The 21,136-nt window shown below is 32.0% G+C and overlaps 1 protein-coding gene across 1 annotated transcript; it reads left to right on the top strand.

Moving 5' to 3' along the window:
* Window positions 1-14,399: 14,399 nt before the first annotated feature.
* On the top strand, window positions 14,400-17,128 carry LOC139492734 (contactin-associated protein like 5-3-like). The gene is made up of 2 exons (XM_071280886.1): window positions 14,400-14,928; window positions 16,931-17,128. The coding sequence occupies exons 1-2, from the start codon at window positions 14,400-14,402 to the stop codon at window positions 16,990-16,992; spliced, it is 591 nt and encodes a 196-aa protein (XP_071136987.1). The 3' UTR covers window positions 16,993-17,128.
* The last annotated feature ends 4,008 nt before the right edge of the window (window positions 17,129-21,136 follow it).

The raw sequence follows: 21,136 nt of genomic DNA, 5'->3' as shown, positions 1-21,136 counted from the left end.
GTAACTTGGATCTACATTTCATTCAACATCAGATTTAATGCATTAACAATGCTACTTCAGTTCAAAGTTCAATATTGCTGTCTTTGATAGAAACCACAAAAAAATTTTCATCAAATTGGTCAAAAAAGACCAGCGAAATAGTGTAATTCAAACAAGATTTAATTCAGGTACGGGATGTTCGATCCATACTAGACTGGACATTGTTTTTGGTGTCATCATGTCTTCCCCACTTTATTGACTTCGCATGAGCATCCACTCTTACTAACGGGTATTTTGTTGACCTAATTGCTGTGAGTGATTTCTCTTCATCATATGTTAATCCCTCTAAGGATTAAGTCAGGACACACGAAGAGGCAAATATATAATGAACCTGCATGTTTTGATTAATAACAGAGATATTGGAAGGAAACACACGAAGGATCGAATAGGTAAAAAGTCTCCGGATACAGTTGTTCAATTCTTTGTTTGCATTTCTTTGTAGTCCCGTCAACGAATAACGAGGCCTTTAGTTTTCTCCTTTGAATTTACATTGTGATTCAGAGCCTTTTATAGCTGAATATGCGGTATGGGCTTTGCTCATTGTTGTAGGCCTTACGTTGACCTATAGTTGTTAATATCTGTGTCATTTTGGTCTTTTGTGGAGAGTTGTCTCATTGGCAATCATACCACATCTTCATTTTTTTATATTTGAGATCTCAATGCTCATAAACTTCGTGCTTTTTTCTCTTTTTAATTTGTTTTATTTGATCGCGAGCGTCAACAGTAATTGTTCACGAAAGTTGCAAGTAAAAGAGGCACCGTTTAAGCCGCAAAGTGTGTTCCTATGAATATATCGTATTGTCTATATTTACAGAATTGCAACCTTTACCTAATATTGTTTAACACTCATTCAACAAATTAAAGCAGGTAATATTAATGTTTTTATTTATCGTGCTTTCGCGTCGGTGGAAACATTGTTTTCAATTTGATTGTAATTGACTGCAAGTGCATGATATTGTGTTGATCTATTACAATATATTTTTCCCCAAATAACCATCATGAGTATGCAAAATGAATTAAATTAAAAGTCATGGTTCAATTAATGTTTTAATTTTAGTTTTTGAACAAAGAAAAATAACTGGATATATTGTGAAACTGTTGTTTTACAATTTAGAAATAAATTTTGGTAGAAACTCCGGTCATTTACGATAAGCAATGTAAAAGTTTATTGATGTGAAAAGGTTGAAGCCACACCTTTATTTCCCATCTAAAGAGAATCCTTCTGTTTCATCATGTTTTTAACATATATGATATATTTGAAGTTTGACTTTTTAACTTCATAATGTGAAATGTGTTTTTGCTGGGGTTTTTACAGTCATAGTTCACTCTTTTAATAAAAATACAATGTAGGTATGTTTTTTCAAAATGCATTATTTTTTTTTAAATTAACTCTGGTTGTAGTACTTTTGTGTCCATAAACAATCTTGAAACTGGTATCTATGATGAATTCCATCATAAAGATAAAGGCATGTCACAAATATTTTCTTCACATGCGTTTCAATACCAGTTTTCGTTGTTCTCTTAAATATACACATATATCTATATTTTATATTTATTGTAATTCAGTAGGCATGTCCATGAGTGTCTAGCACTTTAAATAGTCTCAAGAACATTTCAAGACTGAGGCGTTGTGATTATTAATTTTATTTAATTTCTGTGTTTATTTCAGATTTTTTTTGTACATCCAAATCGACAAATGAACTATCATCAAAAAAAGTTTTGCATAGTAGGATACCATGAAATTGTTATTGTTCTATTACTAAATATTTGTCAGCAATTGAGTAGAACTTCTGACGAAAGAGATATACATGCATTGTCAATTATCAGTGTCATTCAGAAATATAAAGTGAACTTCCGATGACAAAGACTTATCACAATGTCGTCTATTATTTATATTTTAACTGATCCAACAAGAGCTATTGAAATAAAAGAAACCAATATATTTAAAGTTTTATATATCACAGAAAAACATTAAATTATATAGATTTATGAATAAAAACATATTTCGATGAAACAAATAACATAGTACAATAACATATTTTAGCTATCAAACATTTATCTATTTTCATTTGTTCTCAACTCAAATAGTATAATATATAAATCTATGGAACACAGGATATAAATCTTCTATAAATATTTGCGACCATTTTTGTAACCATCGTTTTGATACACTTTGTGTTACTTCATCTTCTGTTTCATACAGCTTGTTTATATAAAGAAATCAGTAATATACCACTGTTCAATAGTCATAAATCGATTTATCTGAAACAAATCCTGGTCACAAAGACAACTTTCTAGTCTCATCTTTGATACATTTTGTGTAAAAAGTAAAATTACAAAGAAGAAGAAAATCCTAAACGGAAAGACCCTAAGTAAATGGAAAAAGAAAAAGCTCAAACACATCAAACGAATAAATAACATTTATCATACTCCTAGCTATGAACTGGCATTTTCTTATGTAGACAATGGTGGATTAAACCTGTTTTATAACTATCTAAAACTTTCACTGATATGACAATCGCATAAAATACCTTTATATTGACAAATTTGTGTAAAAAAGCAGACGTACTAGGTACAAATATTGAAATATGTCAACAAAGACAAACAAAGAGGCATATAGACAAAACAAAATAAGCAAAACGAAAAAGAAGAATACACAAATTTACCATAACACTACAACATAAATACATGATTTACCGAACCACGTTGAATGGAATAAAAAAGCAACAGTAAATGTCATAATTTATAAGGACAAATAATAGAATAATACATAACTATACGACGTTATAAAGATGATAAACAATGTTAGTACCTAGAATCTATACTGCATGACCATTATGTATTATTCGTGAAGTTGATACAGAATATTTATCAGCAAGGTCTCGGTATCTTCCGATTAACGCTTTTTTTTTAAATGACGGAACGTTTTTTCACATACCCTTTGGTTACACAAATTTCTGCTTAGACACTGGTGACCTTTTTTCAATGTATGAGTAGCAGCTGCTGTATCTTTATCTGTTGTTTTGATACAGCAAATTGTCTGCACAGTACTGAATTAACCGAAGCTAGAAATATGAAATAATGAAATAAAGGGCGACAGTTATAGTAACACAGTTGTTTGCTAGTGTTGAGTTCACAAATTTACAAGTACTTTGCAACAGAATTATAAAATTGAATTTTATTACAAAACCTTAACAACATACTGATTTGAATAATAACAGAAGAAAATTATGCCAAGTCAGAAGCATTATTCATGTTTATCACTCATTATCACTGGGCACAGCTCCATTCATATAAGTGGTAGTATCGCATGCATTCGTGATCTGTGAAGGCGATATCTAATCGTCTGAGACGAGACACGCACTCCAATAGCTGCCTTTACTGCACTACTTGTATTGAAGTAAATCAAAGTAGCGCTTTTCCCTTGGTGTTATTTGTTTTTGTCTAGCAGATCGCGGCCTTTTCTGTGCAGTTCAGTTTGCCTATATCTGTTTATTAGTCTCCAAACTGTTGACCTATGCAGAATTTAATCGAACTGCGACGTCGGCATCACACTTTCTGGCATCAACTATTCCAATAGCTCTCTGATGGTCATTTTTGGTGAGTCATGGTCGACGCCGATGGACTTCTTTTCAACGTCAATGAGGTTTTTTTTACCAATGGTGTATCCCTGAACCTCAATGAAAAATACATTTCAAATTTCGATTTAAAATTACAGATTTTCAAGGTAAAACTTCGATTACACGTGCAAAGATAAAATCGATATTGCGGAAAAAAGTACAACTGTTTAAAATTACATGTAGACCCATAGATTATATCCATTATGTTTAAATATTTGTTTTGCAAAAAAAAAAAAAAAATGAAAAAAAAAAACTCTTTTACTCAGAAAGCCGTTAATCAATAAGAGTAGTTTGTTGTTTGTTGTTTCGTTTTGTTTTTTGCATGAATCAGGTCTATGATTATATTGTTAAATATTCATAATTTGTCATCTCGGGAGTTTTCAAACGTTAATATAAAGAGTTTGTTCATTGTTAAGGTATCTTAATTAATATATATACAGCCAATCATTAAATGGAACAGGTATCTAATTAAACAATATCTGATATAGAAAAACCCAAGTTCATAATGACGATTAACTTTCGACTATCCAATAAAATTATTTAAATAACTGAGTATACAATTCAGAACTATTAAGAAACAAATTATCACAACATCCATCACAAAACAATATTTAGAAATTCGAAATGAACGTTTGCTTTTTTTTAATTTTTGCAAGAACAATCCTGGCACTCGACTTTTCTGACAATTCCTTTTCTGTGGAATATAACCAACGCATCTCCAAAGATGAATATCTTTATGAAACTGAATCTGGTGTATCGATGATCAGCTGTGCAGATAAATGTTCTGTGGAGATAAATTGTTATGTAGCCAACTTTGACACTAACTCTGAAACATGTTTTCTTCATATGTCGGGAGGTTGTAATTCTGAACAACAATATGAACAAGGTTGGATATCAATACGCCGAGGTTCGTATTTTGTAAAAAAACAAAAACCCATTATTTCTCTAGTGTTGGTTTTAGTAGACTGATTTGTGTATGATTTTGAATCTATATATTCTAATGTTTTGAGTGTAGAATGTGTTATTTTTAATTCTGTTCATGTTATGTGTAGACCAAAGGACTTTTAGATTAAACATTGCGGAAAACAAGCGAAGAAACACAATAACCGATTGATGTTGGACATATTTTTGAAAATAAGTGGGGAATTTATATCAAGAAATCCGGATAAATTCATTATGCAGTATGCAAATGTCCAAACATGGAATTTGTCATGAAGAATAAAACATGAATAAGTGGTGTGATAATAAAATCAAGTTAAATCTGTTACATATAAAAAAAAGAAGATGTGGTATGATTGCCAATGAGACAACTGTCCACAAGAGACCAAAATGACACAGACATTAACAACTATAGGTCACCATAGTTGTAATTAGCAAATTCTCAACCGATATGAATTTTATTGACCCGATAAATTCCCGTATTAGGACAATTGCGCATTGTGTAACTTATAATGCAGTACCAATTTTTTTCGAATGTTTTATAAGCATATATAAAAAAAATACATCGAATGACTTAATGGCTAAACACAGTTGTAAATAGCAATTTCAGAAAAGATATATATTTTGAAAGACCATTATGCATGATTATGGAATTTTGGAATACATTAGATTTTGTGTTTATGTTTGCTACACAGATGATTTAGTCGTACACGACACATGCGTCCGTCGAAAAAAATGTGTTTATATTTGAAGAGCGGTTTTTACTTTTACACTTTAATAACCCCTAAATGCCATTCATTTACCGGTTTATATACTTTTTCTCAAGATTATAACTGATTTTGTCTACTTTTGGTAGATTCCCTATGTGAACAAACAGTATGTTGGTTTTTTTTTTATTTTGTGTTCGACAATCCAATGTTTTAAGTACAATATATTTTTTTTACTAGTTGCAAAATAATTCTTAATCTTTTCTAAAAATGTAGTTTTTATAATTTTGAATATTGTAGAACAGGGAACAGGGTTTAACTGGAGTCCATGGAGTAAGTGCTCAAACACTTGTGGAGGAGGGAAAAGAACCAGGTCACACCAAAACGTAACTTCTGTTGAGGCTTGTCATTGTTTTGGTTGCAATGATACTGGTGAGAATTTAAAAAACAAACCATCCTATACGTCAAGTCAAATTGGTCTTATTTTAGTAAATAGCTTCTTAACGAATGATGTATATCATGAGGTAGTTTGAAACACATGAACGTCGGACACCTCAATAATTTTTTTTATTTTTTTATTTTAAGTTTTAATGTTTTTCATAAGTTGAAGATACTAAAAAAAAATGAGTTTTTCTGGGGGTTCTTATTGTTGTCATTTTTTTATTCATTTTCGTGGAGAGAAAAATGTTGCTGCTGGTTGTATCAACTTTATGCTAAAAAAAAACCACGGTAAACTATCTCTCCGCGTTCTTAAACCTTTTTAGGCTTCAGTAACAGCAAGTTTATTTTTAAAAATCTGAACTTTGATTTTCAATCTTGTTTTTTTTTTGCGACTGTTGTTTGTCCTTTGAACTTTTTTTTTTATTGCATTTGGATTTGATTTAATTTGTTAATCACAAATCTTTTTGAATTACTGATAATGAATAAAGAGAAGCAAAATGTAAAAATTTGATAATAACATAAGCGGATAACGTAAGATAATGGACAGAACTTAGGGACAAAAAATGTAAACTTACTACTATCGACTTTTCCATTCCCTTAAGATTTTCCATGCTTTCGTACAAATTAAGCGTATTTTTGGTGTCATGGAATACTTAAACTATTGTGAAACACGAATTCAGAAAAAAACAGGTTTGATCGCAAGACAAATAAATAGATTATAATTGACAAGTTAGGTCCGTCGAATTATAATTGCCATTTTGAGTCTGTCGAAATACTTTTGGTAAGTCTTAATAGAGGTTTTCCGAATTGCGACCGTACAACTATTTTAAAAGAATGCATTTATGCACTTAATGTCAACGTATGTGTTATGAATTGTTAACAAAAGTAGTTGGATGATTTTTAGCTACTACTTAATATAAACTTCATGTAGATGTGTTCCCTATTCATAACAAACGATATTGTGTGTACTCGATTACGATTTCAACCAACCGTTGCAAGTAACCGTTGCAACGAACGGTTTGTGATTAAGATTTATTTCCCTTGAACATGTTGAAATTGCACAGGCAAAAAACAAGCTAAAAATAAAACAAATTCATATTTTTTCTAATAATCAACTGTTATATAGATATAACAGTATATATTGAATAGGTTGGCATTTTTTGGAGGTTAGCTTTCATAACCATGCTAGAATAAGAGCTATTTTAACATGCAAAATTGACCTTATTGAACATATATTAATGATAAAGATAAATGCAAAACCTATTCATCAGGATGTGATTCGCTGTGCAAGGGCTATCAAGGTCTGTAAAAACTGCCATATGTCAGCTTCAACTTTAAACCATGAAAGATTTTGCGTATTCACTTGCGAAGTATAAACTTATGATATTATAAACAAATTATAATTGAAGATAGAAATATTCCACTACAAACCTTTAATAGCATGCCCTTTAATCATATGCCGCAACAGTAATCAACAAACCTTTAACTACATTATGAGTATCAATTCTTCGCATTCTTTTTTTGTTTAATTTAATATTGTAAGTTTTTTAAGAATTGAAGTTCGTTGTCTCTACCTTTCATATATTGTCTGACCCCAGTGGTGACTGGAGAATAGAAATATGCCGGGTCACATTTTCTTCTCCCGACCGGCATTAAAACGCTTGCCAAAGTGGGGCGTCCGTTTGGCAGTGCAGGATGTTTCAAGTATGCATTTACGTCCGTACAGAATGAGGACGTTAAATCCGATGTCTCGTGCAAAGAGAGTGTCACGCTCTTGATACGTTAAGAACCCTTGCAACAACTATTTGAGGGGTCCGTAGGTGGTCTGTTGCAAGGCAAATTTCCTGTCCCTATCCAATATACCCTCATTTTCCTGTGGCAGTCAAAATTTCCCCGACAAACATCCCGGATGGCCTCTATTATTACAAGACATATTGTATTTATTGTTAATAAGATTGAGAATGGAAATGGGGAATGTGCCAAAGATACAACAACCCGACCATAGAGCAGACAACAGCAGAAGGTCACCAACAGGTCTTCAATGCAACGATAAATTCCCGCACCCGGAGGCGTCCCCTTAACAAATACACACTTGTTCTTTGATAATGAACGCCATACTAAACTGCAAATTGTACACAAGAAACTAAAAGTTAAAATAATACAAGACTAACAAAGGCAAGAGGTTCCTGACTTGGAACAGGCGCAAAAATGCGGCGGAGTTAAACATGTTTGTGAGATCTCAACCCTCCCCTATACCTCTATCCAAAGTAGAAAATAAAACGCATAACAATACGCACATTAAAATTCAGTTCAAGAGAAGTCCGAGTCTGATGTCAAATGATGTAACCTAAGAAAATAAACAAAATGACAATAATACGTAAATAACATCAGACTACTAGCAGTTAACTGACATGTCAGCTCCAGACTTCAATTAAACTGATATAAAAATTATGTCTTCATCATATGAATATCAGGCACAATCCTCCCCGAGAGGGGTTTAGTATCATACCATCATAACATATATGAAAAGAACATAACCCGTGTCATGCCAACAACTGGTTTTTAAATAAACGTGTTTAGTTCCGATGCAAAGACCCTATAAGTGAATCAATATTAACGGCAAAATATGCAATCTTTATTGATACGGATTTTTTTTTGTGTTATTAAAATTTGCTGTTACAAAATGATAGAAATTATTATAAATTAAGGAATGTATCTCCCTCATGCAAAGCTCTGAGTCCATTCACGGATTTGGCTATACTTTTTGGACCTTTTTGGATTATAGCTCTTCATCTTTTATATAAGCTTTGGATTTCAAATATTTTGGCCACGAGCATCACTGAAGAGACATGTATTGTCGAAATGCGCATCTAGTGCAAGAAAATTGATACCGTTAATTTTATTAATGATCTGACAACAGTATCGTCACTATATCCCTTCTTAATAAGTCTCTTTAAAGGATTTGTTAGCTTCTTAGATGAATACTGACATTTTTGTGCTTTATAAAGAATATTTCCATAAAAAATTGGATGTGAAATACCTTAACGTATAAGAAGTCTGCATGTTGAACTATATTTACGAATGATGTCCTTATACCGTTGATAAAATTTAGTAAATTTTTTGACTAGTTTGTGATATCGAAAACCTGGGTGTAATAATTTGTCAGTAATACATAAATTTCTCTCGTTAAAATCTAAAACATTGTTACATACACGAGCGAATCGTACAAGTTGAGATATATAAACACCGTAAATGGCGACAAGGGAACGTCACCATCTAAAAATGGATAATCAACGATAGGAAATGAGAAATCATCTCTTTTATCATAAATTTTAGTATTAAGCTTTCCGTTAATGATATAGATATCAAGATCGAGGAAATGGCAATGGTCATTGTTAGTAATAGCTTTATTTAAAGTAAGTTCAACAGGATAAATTTCTTTAGTATACATACTGAAGTCGTCGTTATAGAGAGCCAAAATATCATCCAAATATCTAAAAATATTATTAAATTTGTGTATCAGATGTTGGTTCGATGGGTCTTTGCTGATTTTTGTCATAAATTGTAACTCATAGCAATACAAAAAACAGGTCCGCAATAAGTTGTGCACAGTTAGTCCCCATTTGAATTCCGATAACCTGACGATATACGGAATCTCCAAAGCGAACAAAAATGTTATCTAGTAAAAATTCAAGGGCAGATATAGTATGAAAGCATGTCCAATTGACATAGTTTTTTTGTTTATTGCTACTAAAAATGACCTAAAAGAGTTTGAACATATATATTCACATTCTGACTTTTTAAATGCCCATTTAATTAGATGTTTGAATTTTTTCTTAATAAGAATGTGAGGCAATGTGGTATATAGGGTAGAAAAATCTAAACTTTGAACAGATTCAAAATCACCAATATAAGCATGCAATTTATCAAGTACTTCCAACGAGTTTTTGACACTCCAAAAGTAATTAATTCCATTATTTTCGAAGGCTTTATTTGAACAATTTATTACCAGGTTTTTGATTGTACCAAGTTTACTGGTACATGTAAGAAGAATATATAATTTAGTAGTGGAACAATGGCTTGAAGACGAAAAAAATCTGATTGTAAAGCGGTAGCTTAAAGTTTATGTTTGTTACAGATGTCTTTTTCTGAAAATGGCCACGGAGTCAGTTGGAATTTTGGTGAATTGGTGATTTCTTTTTGTAGAACCTCAATGTAAAATTTACGTCAAACAATAATAATATTATTAGCAGCTTTATCGGCCGGAACAAAAACAAATTCCTTGGCTATTTCTTTTAGTTTATGTTTGATACGAGAAATAGGTTTATTGTGGTTATTGTTAAGAGTAAAATGTTCTTTAAAATGCTGAATACGTATATCAACTATATTAATTACTGAATTTAAAAAAAGAGTCCAAAGATTTTTTGTCAGCTTTTTCCCGTTTTATCCATTTCAAACAGTAAGTACGGAGCGAGTCGTGGATGAAATTAAGACACTCATTTCAATTAATAATTGACGGGGGACGATATTTAGGTCCTTTACTGAGGAATGATTTTAACTCTCGGTCTTGAACTATGTTAAGATCTCCTGTTATAACTTGTTCTCGTCTTGAATATGCAGGAAATACTTACCACTGGACGTTAAGCAACCAACAATCAATCAATCAATATATCTAATTCTAGTGTAGGGAAAGTGTCAATTAAAAATACAATTATAAGATATCTAAAGAATACAATGTCAGTAAAATTTACTTGTTATATGATAATTATTCTAGACTTATTAATTCTATGATGATTATTAATTAAGTCTAAGATGCAAATTTTGATTATTATTTGTTTTGGGCTTTGAAAAAGGATTTGTATAGTGAGACAATACAAATCCTTGCTTTGAACTAGCTGGTAATAACTGTGAGAACTCTCAGATATGTACAAGTACTAGGCCACGTACACTCTGTGTTTTAGTTAGGTGTATTTCTATTTGTATCTATCTGAGTTAAGTCTTTTTCAACTGATTTCTATAGTTCATTCTTATGTTGAACTGTAACACCACTGTCAAGTTTACATATTTAACCCCGCCATAATATGTATGTAGACGTGCCTAACCCAAGTCAGGAGCCTGTAATTCGGTGGTTGTCGTTTGTTGCTGTGTTACATATTTGTTTTTCGTTCATTGTTTTTAATAAATTAGGCCGTCAGTTTTCTTGTTTGAACTTTTTTAGCATTTGAAATTTAGGAGACTTTTAAAGCGGACTATGCGGGATGGACTTTGGTCATTGTTGAAGGCCGTACGGTTATCTATTATAGTTGTTAATTTCTGTGTCATTTGGTCTCTTGTGGAGAGCACATGCACTTGTCTCAGAATTTTTTCCCCCTAAATACCTTAATATATATTAAGCTATATATGCGGGGGGAGGGGGGATTTAAGACAAGTGTCTGTGGTGGGGAGTTGTCTCATTGGCAAGAATAGCATATCTTCCTTTTTATATTGGTGTTTTTCAGCGACAACAGAATAGAGAAATATTTCTTATTTATCAATACGTTTTCAGTTACTTTTTTCAGAATGCATTTCAAGATACATGTTTCAAGTTGTTCATAAAAAAATATGAGAAGAGTGCCCTTTCTCACTCAATGCAAAATCTCAGGTTTCCAATCATCTAAAAAAAATGTTTTGATGAAACGATCGAAATTTATTATTTAATATTAATGTCTAATTTCATGCAAGAACTAATTATACAATGTAATTAACACAATTTTGACACGTTAACGAATAGAAATAAGAAACAAAATATTTTTCTTTCTATAAATGCACAAAACAAATACAATACCAGTAACGAACGCAAATCTATAGTTAGAATATCAAGGTCATGTCAACTCAGTTCGTTTCAGGTCTGTTTGATTAATGCCTTTATGCACAACTAAATATGTTCATAAGGAATCATAAACAAAGTGTTCTAGAAACGTTAAAATCGTTATCAAATAAAACGTTAAGCTAGTTGTTTTGCTCATATGCATTTCAATTCCTTTGATTTAATTATGATGAATGAAATGATCTCATTCATTAAATGATTTCTCCAAAACAGCATCAACGGTTGTGTTACGTACCAACCGTACCTGATACGTAGCAAATCGGGAACCTCTATAAATTAGCGGATAAGTAGCATTCAGTTATGCCCGATTTCAAGGAAAAACGAGATTGTGACTTCTACAATCAAATATGATCGTCGAAATATGTAACATAGCCATTACATAATGGTAAATTCAATCATTATAGCGTCTGTAACAATTTCACATGGAGTTCTCTCCCGTATTGGAAATCATACATTGTAGGAAACGTTACCAAACCTTTTTAGTTAGAGCACTTCGTCGAAAGAACGGATCGTATTGTTTAAAATTAACGCTAGGTAATTTTCATTAAGGTTTATGTACCCTTCTGTAGCCATTTTTGTACGAATTTTTCAAACCTCAATTGTATCAAAACTAAAGATATAATAAATAATAGAAATAGGCCATTTAGTACATGTTCCAAGGGGAAACTTGATGCAAAGAATTTTTTTTACTGTTTCATTGCATTTGATAGAAAAAGAGGGCTTTGTGGCAAAAAATAAATCAAGATTTTTATAGAAAATCCACAGCCTTTAATACAGAGATTTTTGTTATAAAATTTGAAACATAAATTACTCACTTGATTTTCTATGATGTGCTAGTGTTTATTTTTTACAAAACGTTCTAAGTAACCTGTAAATTCCAAAACACCTCGTGCTGAGTCACTAAAGTCGAGCGCACCCTAAAAGGGGTACTTGATTTTTGCCATATTTATACTTGTCTTAACCAATAACTATATTTATAAACTTGTTTAAAGGAAATCAATGCTACCACTGCATGCAATAATCCTATATCTATCAGTCATCAAATTACCAAATATGAGAGTACAAGGATAAAGGCTGTGGATTTTCTATAAAAATCTTGATTTATTTGCCACAAAGTCCTCCTTTTACTATTAAATGCAATGGAACAGTAAAAAATAATGCTTTGCATCAAGTTTCCCCTTGGAATACGTACAAAATGGCCTATCTCTATCATTCATTATATCTGTAGTTTTGATACAATTGAAGTTTGAAAAGTTCGTACAAAAATTGCTACAGAAGGCGGTCTTAATTAAAACAAAAAATAAAATCCGTATAAAAAGTTTTGTTCTATAGGCATGCCGATTACTTGTTTGAAACACACATTCTCAAAATATCAAAAAAAAAATCTGTAATACACTAGTTCCAAGATATCATATATAAAACATGCAAATCGTAACTGATAACTATGACCATTGATTGTTTTAGCCATAAATATTTGTGCATTAATAATAATACATATCATTCATGTTTCTAGCTCTCAACTGCAATGAATGGAAATCAAAGGGTCTAGTGGATAGTCAAACTGTATTAATTGAACCAATTACATCTTACGGTGTTAAATTACAAGCTGTGGAGGTTTATTGCTATATGGAAAATGGAGTTGGAGTAACTAAAATAAGTATGTAAATGAGTAAACGAACGTATAGACTCACATTAGTCGTTAACAATCCCATTAATATTTCATAAATACCACAATCTCTACAAATAAAATAAGCTTTCTTGTAAAAGGCCATGGTTTAATCAAACAGGTTTTAATGGTTTTCTTTATATATATTTGATGTGTACTGATTAATAATTTTGACTGGGATATCATCGTTTATTTTCTCCTTGGCCTTTCACTTAATTTCAGGAACTGCAGTACTAAGTGTTTAGTTATCTTTTTTTTTATTATTAATTGTTATATTACTAGTATGTCTAGGTTTTTTTCTTCAGAGCGAATCTGATGAGTGCTATTTATTGTATCTATATATGGTGATTTGCTACAGCACTGTCCAAAGTGTGGAATCTTTTCAGCGTTAAAAAACATGTTTAACTCATCCACACATTCTTATTGAATAAGTGTTTTTTTGGTCAAATATGTTTTTTTTTGTTTTAAATTAAACAATGCCGCTGATTTTTCTTTTTTAAATTGTTTCATTGTTTTTTTGTTTGATATGATTAAGGTTTTTTTCAATGTTCAAAACATAAGAGTGCTCTATAGTTGATTTTGATGGATAATCTCTTGGCAAACACAATTCCTTATCTCTACAAATAATACCACACTTCCTTATCCCTACATCTCCTTTCATGCTATCAAGTTTGAATTGCTAGTAAATTATTGCATGATTTCTTAATATCTTTCATATCTTTTCTGCATATGTTCATTTCAATTCAAACAAATCTGTGTTTTCAGCAAAATTGAAAGACGTTCAATAGTTATCAAATGTATCAGGTTGATAATTTATACGCCAGTTGCGCGTTTCGTCTACATAAGACTCATTAGTGACGCTCAGATCAACGTAACTCTGCAATATTTTTGTTTGAGTATATAATCTTATCTTCAAGAAACACCTATAAACACCAATTTCTAAACGGCGATAATTAAACCGTCAAATCGTCAAATAAAGACGGCATGAACATATTATTTACCTTATTTAATTTCTGAATTGATCGTTGCATCTAATCAGGAACATTTGTGTGTATCTTTCGTTTTTAATACATCAACACCTTTATACAAAATAGCTGCAACCCTTCGGTTTTGATATGATAATGACGTTTGTAAGTGTATTTTTTTCACAAATATCTAGCACTAAAAGTTGTACATCAAAGTCTAATGTAATCTATGCAAATGAACTGTTAATGTTTTCAGATCATAATGGAGAGCGAAATATAACAGTGGTTGGCTATGAGGCACTTGGATCTTACAGTTATATCGTTACATATAATATTTCTTTCGAGCACGTAGTTGCAATAATAGATTCCTCCCAGTTTTGTCGACAGTTTGTGCGATGGAGTTGTAAAGGTGCTCTAATATGGGATACATTAAATGACGAGTGGACTACGTACTGGACAAATCGAAGCACAGCGTACTTGGCAACTAATGAGAAAAAACCACCCTCTGGTTTTTTTCACGGAACTGAAGTTAGAAGAACGTGTGAGTGTGGAATTTCTCAGACCTGCCAGGAAAGCAACGTGCTTTGCAATTGTGATATCAACGATGGTATTTGGCGATCTGATGAAGGATATGTTACAAATAAGGATGCTTTGCCAATAGTTGCTTTCTTTGCAGGGGACACAGGTAAGGGTTACTAGCAATGATATTACCATAGCAATAATTAAATATCCATACTAGTACATGATATATCATGATAATCTTGGCAGTCTTAACTTCGTTGAACAGAACAAAGCATCAACAATTGTTAAAAAAGAATATTTCATAAGATGATTCCACGTTACTTTCCATAGGTGATACATAATCACAATATGTGTTAATAACTGCGATACCAAAATTATAGTACTAAAATTAATCACTTGGAGAAACTACCTACAGATGTATATTTCATAGCAATTAGCGCGAGTTAATTATTAGATAATATATTTGGAAAGATATGCCAATGAGACAACTCTCCATCCAAGTCAAATCTTGTAAAAAAAATCAATCTATTGAATATACTTTTAAAACTGTTTATTTATTCGCCTTTTCAAAATCTAAAAGACTATGGGTAATCTCATTGTGCGTACACCCGAATAAAAATAATGCTACGCCATTTGATGGATTTCTATTGTTTGGAACCATCTACCAATCATAACGTTTTGGTGTGCGCTTTTAAAAATATTACACAGAATGCATTAGATTCTGAAACAGTCAATTGTAGAACGTCCGTTCAAGAATAGAAAAAGAACTGTTAAAATTTAAGTGACGGTGAATATGATCAAATTGAAACTTCCTAATGTTTGGTCTACAAAGAACTTTTAATATATTTGATAAAAAAAAAAGATATACACAAAATACATATATAGTATAGGTAAACGTTGGTTTTCAGAATATCTTATGTATCGGTAAAAAAAACGCCTGTTTTAAACTATTTGCCCGGAATGAAACTAAAGATAATATTTATTTTACTATTAGATTGTTTTTTAACAACAAGCACAATTCGTGGCCACTCATTTTGATGATCCGTCCTAACGTTGAGTACCATTATGTCCATTCCAACAACTTATTCACACAATCTGTGTTGCTTTCTAAATATTCGCGCAATCGTAATTGAAACACACAAATATATATTAATATATGAAATATTGATGAATAAATGAAAATTTTAAGTATAGGTTGCAATAAACAGCAACCAAATACCATAAAAAAGTATCTACTGGTAACAAGTCTTTAGCTATAGTCAGGTGCAGGCCCGTCACTCGGTCAAATTTGATTTTCGCAACCGTTTTCGTCAAAACGATATATGTTTCTCTACTCTAATTTTTTTTTTCGCCAACTAACAAGTAACATAAAGATAGTTTTATTTAAAATTTTCCTGCCTTTTAACAAAAAACAAATCTGTTTGCCCCATTGTTTTCCATGATTTTTCTACCAATCTTTTTTTTTATACCAACATTGTATTACATATACTTTTTTTCAAAAGATATTGTAAAATTGAATTATTGATTATAAAAAGAAATGTTTGTCTTTCTGGGAACACATGGTTCATCTCTAATATGTTTGTTGGATATATATGGTCCCGTCTGATTGAAGGATAGAGACTAATTATAGTCAGAGATTTACCTTACAATTGAAATTAAATGTTTTCTCTTCCTTCCTGCACAATCGTAAAAAGGATAAAAAGTCAAGATATAAAAATTTGTTTGACACACGTCCGTTGCAAAGTTGTAAATAAAAACATTAAGCCAGTTTAGGTGACACGTGATGCCATTTAACCACGCCATTTCGTATGAAATATATAATCAACACCTTCCGTCCATTGTTTCCTACAGATATACAATGCACTCGGCTGATTATTACAATTGATGCTCTGTCAAAGTCGTTACGTGTTTTAGGTTAAATCCGATTATTTAGTATTGTCTAATCAGATGAAGTTCAAGAAACCCGATAAAAGATGGATAAAATCGAATTGTTAAATTCTTTTCGCCAAATTATGTTGCTAGTAATGATTTATTTATCGTACTTTTTGTTGTTGGAAATTGCGAAAATGGCGCCATCGGAAATTATAGACAGGGGTTATATACAGTTTTCGTAGTATTAATTCATTAAAAATGACACTATCTAATTCTTTTGTTTTAATTTTCAGGAGATTCCGGTGAAGAAGGGCATCATTTCATAGGCCCACTTGAGTGTTATGGGACTGCCTAGTATTAATACAGCAGTTTTGATCATTTATTTAATCCTTGGCCACTATCAAGTCAACTTTACAACAAATGTTCATGTTTCATTTTCAAGATTATGATAGGTCTTTATTAGATAATTAAATCGATCTGATGACACTTTTCCTAAATCTGTTATTTCAAATTCTCATAATAAAAATATCTTTTTATACTACCGTCAAACCTTTTTTGGTTCGTATAATGCTATGGTGTCGTCATCTGCGTCGTTAACGTCGTCTGAGTCGTCGTCCGAAGACTGTTTTGTTTCCGGACAATTATTTGTGTGTAAGTGTATGGATCACTCTGACATTGTACCAGAAGGTTCAATATTACAAATGGAAGGCTGAGATTGGGTTTGTGGGTGATTGCACCAAACATGCAGGAGTTAGGGGCTGAAAAGGGGCCAACAACAAGCATATTTCTAGTTTCTAGACAATAACTTGTGTTTAAGTGTATTGATCTCTCTTAAACTGTACTACAAGGAAATTTTGGGATTGAGTTTAGGGGTAATTGCACCAAGGGGTTTCAAAAAGTTGGAGGGTGGGGATTTTTGTGTTTTATTCTTTTTAAGGAGTTCATTTTTAAAATTTTTTGAAAAGTTTCAGGAAGTAATCTTTTAAAAATTGCACAGTATTGCGTAAAAGATTTGTACGATCCTTGACAACATTTATTTTGTATCAGACACCTATATTATGTCAAAATATTTGATCACAATTCAAATTCAGACAGTATCAAGCTTGAATATCGTGTCAAAACTTGCCCCAACTGTTCATGGTTCGACATCTGTGGTCGTATCAGGCTGCTCTCAGTTGAGCATTTTATTTGGTATAATCTTGAATATTATTATTCTAAATAGAGATACAACTAAAGCAGTTTTCTAACTTGTTAACTCCGCCACGTTATTTATGTAGGTGCCTGTCCCAAGTCAGGAGCCTGTAATTAAGGGGTTGTCGTATGTGTTACATATTTGTTTTTTATATAAATAATTAGTTTTCTCGTTTGAATTGTTTTACATTGTCTTATCGGGGCCCTTTATAGCTGACTATGCGGTATGGGCTTTTCTCATTGTTGAAGGCCGTACGGTGACATATAGTTGTTAATGTCTGTGTCATTTTGGTCTCTTGTGAACAGTTGTCTCATTGGCAATCACACCACATCTTCTTTTTTATGTTTAAAAGACAGAGTAACAATCAAAACTGCTGCACCTATGGTAGAATTTAATTGTACTATTGTTAATTTATTATATTTTTAACCATGAAGAATATCCTAAGTTTAGCATCAGTAAGCAAAAAGTAAAATCACAAAAAAACTAAACTCCGAGGTAGATTTAAAAACTAATTAATCTTGTTCCATTATAATACCTTTTTGTTATTGTTCTATTATAGGTTTGAAAATACTTTGAACGACAAAATTATTTTACACATGTATCTCTATCTGTGTGACGTTTACATTATGACGTAAAACACACGATTCTACACCAGCTGAGTTGATGTGAACCAAGCCATTTGTCTCAGGACTTTAACTATTTCAATCCTTTATGGGTTGATTTAAAAAAAACAAAAACAAATAAGCAATGAACGTGGTTGTAAAATTTGATAAATGTTTTTTCTGCTTCTTTGTTTAATATTTGTTTCTTTTTCTTCTGATTGAGATTTGGACACGGTGATTACATGCTGTACCTCACTATGGACAATTTTACCTTTGATGTCTGTTTTGAACACGCATCGTTGTAAATGTGGAATTTGATACGACTATCATACAAGTGAGAGGTTTAGCGCTAAAAAAACAGTTTCAACCGATCATTTTCTAAATAAGAAAATGCCTGCAGAAAGTCAAAAATATGACAGTTATCCTTTCGTTTGATATGTCTGCGCTTTTGATTTTTGCAATGCGATTAGGACTTATATCTTGATATTTACTATGAGGGTCGGTTGAAAACAAAACTTTACGACAAAAGAGATGATTTCGGGTTCCAAATGATGTAGTTGAAATCATCACCTTGTAATTTGAACGGACGCCATGACGGGTTGTTTGCCCGTTGTGGAATATCTGTGTCCAAGATGATATCGGATATGTTCCTTAGGTCGACGTAACTACCATCCCGTTCGCTTTTTACCGAACCGAGTTAGACTATTTACCGGCTTTGTAATAACACGAGGAACGCGACAGGTGACGCATGTTGAGCAGGACCTGCTTTACCTTCCGGGGCCAAGAGATCATCCCCAATTGTTGAGGGGGTTCGTGTTGCGGCTGTATCCCTATTTGTGACAGTTTTACCTATTGTGTCTGTTTGTTTTGTTATATATTTACATATCGATGTAAATATAATGGAATTTTATGCGAAATAGTGAAACAACAGTAAACATTGTGTTATCATCTTAATAAGGGTCTTTGATATTTTATTACTGTACATTTGAAGATTTTCTAACACTGACAATTATCCTTAATAGAACCTTGGAGCGAAGAGTTTGAATGATTCGACTTCAGAAATAATAAATAAGACTTTTATTACTAGAGTTGTTGGCTCAAAACACGCACAAGGTACGGGAGTTCGACTCTGACCAGAATTGACAAAATTTGCCAATTTCCCTGCTGGACGTCAATATTTCTCCCATGGCACTCTGGTTTCCTCGAACAAATAAAACATTGCATCAAAGCGTACGATTGAGTCAAAAGTGTTGAAAGTGTATATTTAATATTAGGACAAATTCTCATTTTAAAAGGCCTCATATCCGGCGGATGAATATACAACACAACAAAATGTACATTACATGTTAAAACCTATCGATGGTGAACGAATTCGTTTAGGTATGAACTAAAATATCAACAACAAGCATAATACACAATGATTTATAGGTTTTAATCAAAATATATTAACAGGTGAAACATTTTTTTCCAAGTATAATAAAAGAAATAAGTTGTTCCACGCTTCGTTGTATACATTGGAAACAAGGACAGTTTGAAGAGATCGTCATGGATATTTAATATAGATCGGCTCTACGATTTGAATATTCATGAGTACATTATAGTGTACAGTATTTTACTAATTGTTATGTTATGTTAAGGTTATACAAATGTTGTAATATGCAATCTGTTGAAACTTTTACCACTCCCTTTTAATATGCCCAGTTTTTATTTCAATTAATTTTGATTATTAAATATTCATAAACAGTTTTATTTTTTTTGGTCAATCACTTGTTATTCACTTCTCACGTGCATCTTCCCTATAAACATGATAAACAAATGTGTTACAACCATATCCCTTGGCATCAAAAACAATTTCAACAAATGGATTATCAATGCCTATAATTTTGAATTCTACAACTGGAAGAGGACTTTCTGGTAACTGATTGATGAAGTTATACAAAAAGGTGTGTATAACACGAGCATTATAATTAAAAACTGGACCAAAGCTGTTTGCATATATATGTATAAGTGCAATCATAACCTGCGATGTTAAAAGAGTTCACGCGTATCTAGTCAGTTTAATTAGCAAGAGGTTATAGATGACGAAAAAAATGTGGTTGTTCCAGCAGAATAAAGCTACTAAGAATATCTTTTAACTATTGAAACCCAATGTTTGTCACCAAAGACCCTAGAACTCACAGCAACAATGGTGACTTTTATATAGTGTAAGAGGTGACCCATAATGTATTTTAATTGTCGGAACCACAATCACGACCTCTTGTTCCATATTGTAACATCACTGGGCAAGATATATCATAGAGTGTGAACTGCCATGATCGACATAACTGGTGCCCGTATTGAAGCAGGATCTCACTCTTTCGGATCCTCTTCCTTATCCGTAGCACATGCTATAGCCACATTATTTTGATTGCAGTCTCGTTCTGACTTTATTGTGCAAGGTTGTGTTTTAGAACGTGTTTGTTTTTCTTCATTTTTTCCCCTTTAAGTGAATGAGTATCTCCTCTTCCGCTGAGTTATAAATGTCAACTTCTATTTACGAAAACCTTGAATTGATTTAAACACAATAGGAGCTGTTGAAAGATAATAAAAAAATGATGGAACTATGCATGAACAACCAATTGAGGGAAATTAAAAAAAACTAAATGTTCCCTTCAATAATGGGCAAATAGTATCAGTTCTATTAAACTATGTATAAATGGATAATA

Source organism: Mytilus edulis, chromosome 10 (genome assembly GCF_963676685.1).
Source record: "Mytilus edulis chromosome 10, xbMytEdul2.2, whole genome shotgun sequence".
In the NCBI taxonomy this organism is placed as follows: Eukaryota; Metazoa; Mollusca; class Bivalvia; order Mytilida; family Mytilidae; genus Mytilus; species Mytilus edulis.
The sequence above is the reverse complement of the archived record's forward strand: the minus strand, read 5'-3'. Positions and strand labels throughout refer to the sequence as shown.

Excerpts from the sequence above, each read along its gene's own strand:
- LOC139492734 (XM_071280886.1), top strand. The coding sequence starts at position 14,400 with ATGACGTTTGTAAGTGTATTTTTTTCACAAATATCTAGCACTAAAAGT. Across the intron at positions 14,929-16,930 it reads TTTCTTTGCAGGGGACACAG|GAGATTCCGGTGAAGAAGGG; the intron begins GTAAGGGTTACT and ends TTTAATTTTCAG.